The sequence below is a fragment of the Chenopodium album genome, chromosome 27 (assembly GCF_948465745.1).
Source record: "Chenopodium album chromosome 27, dcCheAlbu1.1, whole genome shotgun sequence".
Lineage (NCBI taxonomy): Eukaryota > Viridiplantae > Streptophyta > Magnoliopsida > Caryophyllales > Amaranthaceae > Chenopodium > Chenopodium album.
The window spans coordinates 23,567,497-23,577,241 of record NC_137860.1 but is presented as its reverse complement, the minus strand read 5'-3'; the positions used below and the strand labels follow the sequence as shown (position 1 = coordinate 23,577,241).

General features: G+C 34.4%; 2 protein-coding genes across 2 annotated transcripts; one reads left to right on the top strand and one right to left on the bottom strand.

Moving 5' to 3' along the window:
- Positions 1-1,533: 1,533 nt before the first annotated feature.
- On the bottom strand, positions 1,534-2,127 carry LOC145619808 (uncharacterized protein At1g08160-like). Its single transcript, XM_081674500.1, has one exon. It carries the CDS (start codon positions 2,125-2,127, stop codon positions 1,534-1,536), a length of 594 nt encoding a protein of 197 aa, XP_081530626.1.
- Positions 2,128-3,220: 1,093 nt separating this feature from the next.
- Positions 3,221-4,577, top strand: LOC145619807 (uncharacterized). Its single transcript, XM_081674499.1, has 3 exons — positions 3,221-3,778; positions 3,886-4,012; positions 4,084-4,577. Exons 1-3 carry the CDS (start codon positions 3,221-3,223, stop codon positions 4,575-4,577), a joined length of 1,179 nt encoding a protein of 392 aa, XP_081530625.1.
- The last annotated feature ends 5,168 nt before the right edge of the window (positions 4,578-9,745 follow it).

Sequence of the window (9,745 nt, the reverse complement as noted above, 5' to 3'; positions counted from 1 at the left end):
GCATGTGGCTTTAACAATACCTCATATGACTATATTTTATCATAATATTCACAAAAAGTTAATCAAAGTATGAATAGTGTCAAAAGTCAAAATGTGCCAACTAAAAAAGCTAAAGAAAGTATATATATTGAATAATATATATAAAACTATTGTTCTTTTGACTTTGGCGTATGGAATAATGACAACGAACATTTCATCATTGCACGTTCAACTAAATGAAAATCATTGGCTAACGAATAATCAAAGTTGGCCATAGAAGATGAGGTCAAAAACTTAAAAATCTAGTTATTTTATACACCAATAAGCCAGTTTGTTTATAGGTTCTTGAATTCATCATAATCATCAATATGGAACTGATTCTATGTATAAACTAATTAATAAAACAAGACACAAGTAGCCCAATTAGTTATGTTTGATTTAAATTTCCTCCGTTTGTTTATAATCGCAAAAATTTCACATATATATGCTACTTTGACTAGGGCTGCAAACGATTCAAGTCGAGCTGAGTTTTAGTTTGTTCGAGCTAAGCTTGATAAGAACTATTCGTGCTCGAACTATCTCGAGCTTGAACAAGCTTATAAAAATCTTGTTCGAGCTAGGCTTGTTAAGAATTTGATTGGCTTGTTCGAGCTTTGTTCACGAACGTACTCGTTTGCATTTCGAGTTTAAGTTCGAGCTTGAACGGGTCCAAATCAGCCTTGAATAAATAAGTGAGCCTTAAATTATCATTTAAAAAATGGTTTCTTTCAAATTTTAACACATCCATTTAATTTCATATAAGATATTTATATTCTTTCTATAGAATAAGGTAATGACGGAGTTTTCAAGCTTTTACATGATCAAATAATTAGTACTTTTTACAAATATGTATGAATAAAAGATACATAAATTTTTCGAATATTAATTGGGCATGAAAAAACTTACAAATTGACTTAAACGAGTTGTTCATGAACATTACCGAGGCGAACATGATGGTGTTCGAGCTTTGTTCATTTATTTAACGAGCTTAAGATTTTTGTTCAAGCTTGTTAGCTTAACAAACGAGTTTTGACTAAGCTTTGACCGAGCTTGTTCGCGAGTAATTCACAAACGTATCGGCTCATTTACACCCTAACTTTGACTAACTTTGATGATTTACCGTTAATAAAGATTACAAAGCAATATAGTTATGTAAATGTAACTTCTTGTTAGACTCACCTTAATTGTTTTAATAATTTTTAGTTATAAATAATTAAAGATATCATGGATCATATTAATACAGTGACAAGTATGAATTAAAAAGTATTGCATTAAAAAAAAAGAAAAAAAAAAGAGCAAAGTATCTTGTAATGAGATGTATGGTTCTTAAAGCAAACGGTATACGATAGATTTTTTTTAGTTATAAAACACAAAGCCAATTAGATTGGTGAATTAAAATTTTGGGAAGTTCGTTATTGCTCACAATATGGTATCGAATATGACATTACACTTTTTAATTGCCATAAAAAGAATTAGAAACACAAACAAATCAAAATTTTACAAGTAAATTAAGCTTTAATAGTAATAATAATCGGTGCCGATGTGAACACTGCATTCTTTGCTAGAGAAATGATCCTGCGATGGTTGCGAAACGGCGGGTTTCGTAGTAATATTAACAATGGCGTTACAATTAACATCCAAATTGTACCTTCCTAGGTGCATAAGCAACGTCCCCGTCATACGAACAACGAAATCAAGGTATCCAAGACCGCTCTCGAATCGTATATCATAGGCAGGAGCTTTCTTGAGCTTCACGTTAAGCACGACGGCCTTAGAACTTAACATGGTTACATTTCTTTTTCTTTGACTAAATTTATGCAAGGCGTCTGTTGCGAGTTTCTGTCCGCTTTTGTTTATCGAAATTTTAAGGCTATTGTACTTGAGCTTGAGTATATGGTTTGGGTTCTCTGCTTTGATTACCACGTCGAAGAAGGCGATGAGATGATCGTCCGATGTTAGGTTGAAGCCGGTGACGGAGGCGTGCTCTAGGGTGAAGGTTGGGTCCTTGGGTTTGACCACAACCTTATAGATGAGTATAGGTAAGCCTATTATGATGAACAAGAACACCGAGCAACAAATGGTGGATTTTATGCATGATTTCCAAGACATTAGGTGAAAAATGTAAACAATTTCAAGTGATTTTTGTTTATTGTTCGTTGTGACATGAATTATATTGAATATAACAAACTATTGTGTTAGTTGGTGTTTGTGGAACTAGGAAATGGTAATAATGTAATTGTTTCAAAGTCAACTTTATTTGTGAGTCTTACTAATTTAAAGAGTTTTTGTATGGTTCAAGCCTTGTTTGGTAAAGAGCTTTTAGCTTATTTTGTGCAATTAAAGGTTTGACCAAATGAAAGTTTATTTGGGTGTTTGGTAAATACTAAATAGCTTATCAAAAGAGTTTTTTATGCTCAAAAAGCTCTTTTAAAAAAGCTCTTTTATGAGCTTTTTAAAATTAGCTTATTGAACAATTAGCTTTTTAGCTTTAAAATACACTAAAACAGCTAATAATTTACAGCTATATACCAAACACTTTTACACAATAAGCTAATTATAACGAGCTAGTTAAACCAACTAATATAACTAGCTAGACAAATTAGCTAATACAATCAAATATATCAACCGGCTACAAGCTAATTACCAAACAAGGCCATTTCTAATTTTTTATTTCTACCTTCGTCTTTATTTGAGTACTTCATTAAAACTATGATCGATGTTCACATTTACCGTTTTAACTAATGTATGTGCGTTATACTTTATAAGGTTAATAAAGCCATATGAATATTTGTTATGAATTGACTTAAAGCATAGTTTTCAAATATCAACTTAGTTATTATACTTGATTAATAATAATTTAGATAAAGTTTTGCATTGATAAATGTGCTGCTTAAAATAAGACACTTGCATATATAAAATGAGAGTATTAATACTTGGATAATCAGTCAATGTTTCGTGTGTTATGCTCTCTATTCCAATGTATTCCATATACGCTAGATCAAAAATCATTGAACAATTCCATTAATTAATAGTAGTCACTTGCCGATATTTCATTACTTGAATAATTAAATTGAGACGCAGGGAATATCCAAGATATTAACAATTATTAACCAGTAAATGGAAGACCAAATCGCTATTATACTACTCGTACTTGTGAATGTATGAAAAATAAAGATGTACTCATCAAAGCAAACAAATAAAGATGTCCTTTCTGTTGCGTACTCTCCCGACCTTTGGTTTTCTAGTGTATTGGATCCATATTATTCATCAGTGTATTTCGACTGTTTCTTATCAGGTTTTGGTGAATGGTATTCCTTCCCCTGCTTTTCAGCCGCGAAGTGGTTTGCGGCAGGGGGATCCTCTTTCGTCGTATCTATTTGTCCTTTGTATGGAGGTTTTTTCGGCCTTGCTGCGACGTGCAGAGAATTTGTCACAAATCCAGGGAATTCGTATTTCAAGAGGAGCTCCTTCCATTTCGCATTTGTTCTTCGCGGATGATTCGTTGCTGTTTTTTCAAGTTTCGCCAGTAGCTTGTGATAACCTTTTGCAAATAGTTCAGCAGTTCTGCGGGGTCTCAGGTCAAATGATTAATCTTACGAAATCCTTTGTCAAATTCAGTCCTAATACTCCTCTAGATTATAGGGACAATCTGGCGAGAAGTTTGAGTCTAAGGCATCAGTCGTCTCTTGGTTCTTATTTGGGCCTGCCGCTGGATTTGGGTCATAGTAAAGTTTCGGAGTTCCGGTTCTTGATCGATAAGGTTTTTGACCGCCTTTTGCATCCCTCAACCTTTCCGCAGCGGCGAAGTTGGTTATCATTAATTCTGTGTTGGTGGCTTCTTTTAATCATGTTTTGTCAATCTTTAAGGTTCCAGCTTCGATTTGTAGCCACATCGATAATATGTTAGCCCGATTCCGGTGGAGGTCCTCCTCTTCTTCGCGGGGTTTGGCGTTCCAGTCGGCTACACTTTTACATCTTCCCAAAGGACTTCGAGGTATGGGCCTTCGTAGTACGGCTCTTGTCAATCAAGCCTTGCTTTCTCGGCAACGATGGCGTATTTTCCAGCATCCTCAGTTGCTTCTTTCCAAGGCCTTATGTGCGAGATATCCTTCTCTTTGTTCTCTTGGCTCGACTACGATGTCTCGCTGTTCTTGGGGTTGTCGAGGCTTGTTGGAGGGGCAGTCTGTTTTAATAAGGGTATACCTTGGAAGGTCGAGTCAGGTTCTCGAGTTCGGATCCTCAGCGATGATTGGGTTCCTGGGGCTTTGAGTTGTAAGTCTTCTGTGTCTGAGTCGGAAGTGCCGACTCACGTTTCTTCTATTATTATTCCGTGCTCCGGCTTGTGGGACACTTCTAAGATTCATTGGCTTGATAGTCCATCGGCACAGCGCATTCTGGCGCTAGAAAGGCCGAACCGAGCCATGGATGATTTTGTTTACTGGAAATTTACTAGGGATGGTCAGTTTTCAACTAAGTCTGCTTACTCTTTGCTGGTTCGACAATCTGTTGTTTTGATTGTCAGTACTCCAGCTACTGCGCCGTGGTGGAAATATTTCTAGGGTCTCCCTGTTTTACCTCGATTTAAGATGTTTGGTTGGAAGTTGCTCCATGATGCTTTACCCTTTCTAGCAACTTTATTTTCTAAGGGTATTCCGGTTAATCCGGTGTGTATCTTCTGCCGCACCAACCTTGAGACCACCTCACATCTCTTTTGCGACTGTCCCTTCATTAATCCTCTTCGGTCTCCCGACCTTTTGACTTTGAATGGCAGTCTCCCAAGCTACACTCCTTTTCCTGCTTGGGTAGTGGCTGTTGATTCGTTTTATAGAAAGTCCAAGGATTTTGTTGGTTTGGTGTCTTACATTTCTTTCCTGTGGGCTATTTGGAGGATGAGGAATCAATGTATTGTCCGGCACGCGGTGTGGTCTCCTTCTGTGCTTCATTATCTTTCCCAGGAATGGACTACTCAGGCCGTGCAAGCCCGTGAATTTCATCAATAGCTCCTGTCAATGGCCAGACACTCTCCTTCTCCTTGCCATGATTTGCGGTCGTTGTGTCTACAGGGTGGTATCTCGGATCGTCTCGATCATTGTTTGATCTTTGATGGTGCTTGGCTCTGCCAGGATAATCGTGCAGGTGCTGGTTGGGTTTTTCGAGAGGTTTTGTCGGATACGGTTCTTGGAGGGTGTGCGAAGGCTAGTGGAGTTGCTACTGCTCTACAGGCGAAATTACAAGCTTTTTTGTGGGCGCTTCAAGCTGCCGTCCGTCAATATTTTCTTTGTCTTCTCATTTATACGGACTGCGCTACTCTGGTATCCCTGTTTCAGAATTCACATTCTACTGATATCTCCTGTTTGTGGTTGTTTCAGAAGATTTTGGAGATTCTTCCACGCTTTTCTGCCTGTCAACTTCGTAAGGTGCCACGAAGTTTGGTTGCTCCTGCGCACTGGTTGGCTGTCCGTGCTCGTGATCGCCATTTCCTTTGCTTGTCTTTTTAGCTTGTGTTTGTTGTTTTGTTTGTTTGTTAGTGTTCTTTGTCAAAAAAATAAAATAAAATAAAATAAAAATAATTGCTGATTCTTATATGTATTGAATTGTTAATTGTCTTACAATCACAACCTATATATATGAAATTAACAATCAGCATAATAACAAATGTGAGAGAGAAAGGAGTTCATCAGATCACCTCTTTTTTTTTTTTTTTTTTTTTTTTTTTTTTTTTTTTTTTTTTTTTTTTTTTTTTGTAAATAATGGTATGCAAAATGAAAAGAAGAAAAATGAAAGGAAAATTTGTTCAAAAAAATTTTTAAAGAGAAGTTTTTGTTCAGAAAAACCTTTAAAATTTTTTTTGGCAAAGAGAAACCTGTTTATAAATTTTTGTTTATTTAGGACAACCAAGTAGCCGACGTTGACTGGCCTTTTTTTTTTGGCGTTGATCCTCCTTTTTCCCACATGTGCGTGTCACGTTCCTCCTATTTTTCAAATCACACCCCTCCTTCTAATTCCACTCTGTTTTCCCTCAAATTAAACACTCTCTCTTCTCCTTTTCCTTTCTCGATCTCTCTCCTCTCTATGAACCAACAATACAATTAGGGTCTGATCTGCTTGACTGAACTGAGCTGAACTGAACTGAACTGAACTGAATTGAACTGAGCTGAATATTTTATAAGACGAAGACATTAGGAACCGAACTGAACTTAAAATGAAGAGAACAGAGCCTAATTGTTGGAGTTTAGTCAATTCGAAGCAACTGAAGGCTTTCCCAACAAGTTTCGACCAGATGTAAGTGTTAGAGATATCTGAAAATATATGTGTGATATATTTTTCATAGATATCATTAAGTGAATAATATATCTAGGTTTATTTCATGTAAAGATAATATTCAGAGAATATATCGTTAAGATTTATGGTTAGGCTAGTATACCTTATAGGAATTTTGTTTCCAATTTTATGTGTGTAGGTTTTGTATCAATACACTACCTAATGATCAATAAAAAAAAAACAAGCCATTTATATTCTCTTCACCCTAATTTGTCTTGGTATCAGAGCCAAGTTTATGGTTTGGGAGCTCTAATGGGATGAGTATATTGTCAGGCCCATGGTTTGGGACCTTTGATGGCATTAAGTATTCTAGGCCAAATTGAATTGGATCATGTAATCCTTGAGTTAAAGGGACCTTGCATGTAAGGGAGAGTGTTGAAGTATATCCCACCAATTAGCACATGTAAGAGTTCCCACATTGATAAAAGAAGAGAGAGTTAAATTCTTTATAAGGCTTAATTAATAAGAGATTGCGTACTCCTCCTATTGCCATATGGTTTTAGGATAGAACCTTCTCGCACTTGTGAATTGAACTCTCTCTCTTGGTTTGCGGGTGCGGCCCAATCCCGTATTTGACATGGTTGGTAACAATCCACAAGCAACAAAGTCTCGATATTGATAAGTATTTTTCTTTAAAAAAATCTATAATTTAGGCTATCCCACCGGTGGGTTTAATATTCTAACCCACCGGGTTGGGGAAATTTTTTTTTTAAAAAAACAATCTCAATATCTAACCTGCTCTTGATACCAAGTCAAATACGGGTCTGGGTCGCACCCGCAAACCAAGAGAGAGAATTCACTTCACAAGTCCAAAAAGATTCCATCCTAAAACCATATATATGGCAATAGGAGGAGTAGCCCCTTAGTCTTATAAAGTGTTTGTTTTTTTTTTTTTTTTTTTTTTTTTTTTTTTTTTTTTTTTTATCAATGTGGGAACTCCTAAATGTGCTATTTGGTGGATATTCTTCAACAGTAAGTGCTTAATTTATCAAGCTCTCATGTTTTCGATAGTTGATGAAAAAATTAGGGTTTTTTTCACCCTTTTTAAAACTTCTCAATTATGCAGCAACTATTGGGTGGTGATTTGAGGTATAGGTGTGGCTTTCCTGTGGCGAAGAGTATTTCATGGACCCATGATAATCCTGGGAGGAAATAAGAGGAGAGGAGAGAGCAGATTAGATTAGAGAAAGTGTTTAATTGGAGGAAAATAGAGTGGAATTAGGAAAAGGGGGTGTCATTAGAAAATAGGAGGCATGTGACATGCACATGGGCGAAAAGGGGGTCAACGTCGAAAAAAGGCCAGTCAATGTCGAAAAGTTCTACCTGGTTGTCCTGAATAAAAATAATTTAGAAATAGGTTTCTCCTAGCCTAAAAATATTTAAAAAAAAAATTTAAAACAAAAAGTTCTCTTTAAAAGGTTTTTTTGAACAAATTTTCCAAAAGGAAATATACTATGTTATAGTTGTTTTTTTCCATGTTATTTTAATAAAAAAAACTAATTTCATTTATATTACTTCGAGTTTGGAATGGGTTTTGGGGATATTCAGATTGGATTGGAGTTCAACCAAATTCAAGCTGAAAACTGAATATGAGCACTCTAACCATATTGATTTAAGTCATCAATAATGATCTAATGCGAAGTAACTTTTATTATGGGCATGTTTTGTTCAGCTTAATTTCAATTTAGTTCAATTCTATTTAGTTCAGTTTAGTTCCTAAATTCCTTCTCTCATAAACAATTCATTTCAGCTCTATTCAGTTCATTTCAGTTAAGTTCAATTCAGCCCCAATCAGTTCAGTTGTTCTTAGTAAATCGGAACAAGCCCTACGACAAAACATGAAATGACTTGCTTCCTTTGTTTTCTTTTATTTGCAAAACAATCTTTGGAGACATTATTTTAGTAATTGACCAAAGTTGCTAGTTAAAGAGCAACTTTATCAAAATAATTTTAACACCAAGAATAGCAAAAGGGTTTAGAACAATGTGTATTGATTATTTTGATTAATTTATCCGTTTACATTATCTAATTTCTTTCTCAAAGTTCATGCCATGAAAGTGTGTTGTAAATAAAAGAAAGCGGAGGGAGTAATTGATATGAATATGATTATCATGTAGATCTTACAATTGTATTGTGGATCATTTTCCGCTTATATCATTGAAAAGTATAATCTTATTGGATCGGATAGATAATCTAATGATGATTTGTATTAGTCAATTATGTTTTTTATCTGATAGTAGACAAAGATGTTTTAAAGTGAGTTGATATTGTAGTTTAAATGATTTTTTATTTTTTTATTTTTAATTTTTAAATGACAAAGAAAGGATGAACAATTCATCATTATTGCACGTTCAACTTACTTAAAACAAGTACCAATGAATTAGGAAAGTTGGCCATATTTAGGAATTTTATACTACATCTTGTATAAGAACGAGCCTTGGTACCACGGCTAATAGTAATTTATCTTTATATAATTGTTTTTTATTTTATTTTATTTTATTTAGTTTTTTTTTTTTTTTTAAGGAAATCTTCTTTTACCATCTGCAATGGTGAGACTCAAGTTTGAGTATTGAAATGCAAAATGAGTTGTTTTTACCTCCAATGGTGATACCATACACACTTCTCAATTTAGCAACTCATATAAAGTCTAAATTCTCAATGGTGATACTCTCTGAAATATATAAATGTCACTTTCAATTTATGACTCATCAATTATTACAGTACAAGATTAAAAAATAATAAAAAGAAAAGGTAAAACTTAAATAAATTATAAAATATATTAGAATATTAACAGGGGTCCACGCTTTTTGTCAAATGAGACTTCAAGTTGGATATCTAAACTTAGCAACTATCTTTTGGAGTTGCTAAGTTTAGATACCAACTTATTGGTATATATTGCAAAAAATACCCTCTCTCGCCTAAAAATACTCACTTGAGTCTCACCATTGGAGAGGATTAATAATGTTGTTCAGTCTGTTTGAGTTTTTTTTTTTAAAAAAAGCAGTTAAGATTTTTCAATTCATAATCCTTGATTCCTTATGGAATTAAATAGTTTAAAAAACGGAAAAGTGGGGTATGCCAATGTGTTATGTGATTCTTAAAGCAGAAATAGAATAATTAATTAAATATTTAGCTTTGCACGATTGTTAGAACGAATTACAACTTACAAGACATAAATTATTTAATTTGTTACAATTAGTTAGAACCGTGGTACGTGCGCATTTTTTTTTTAATTCTTTCGACAACAACATACGTATTTACAACACAAACAATGGTGTAAAAGACAACATGATTAGTTGATTAAATACTTTACGGGGTAGAAGATAATAAGACATGGTATTGAATCCAGCATTAAAAAAAAATGCACCTTATTGATTTATCATATATATACTTTTTTTAAAAAAAT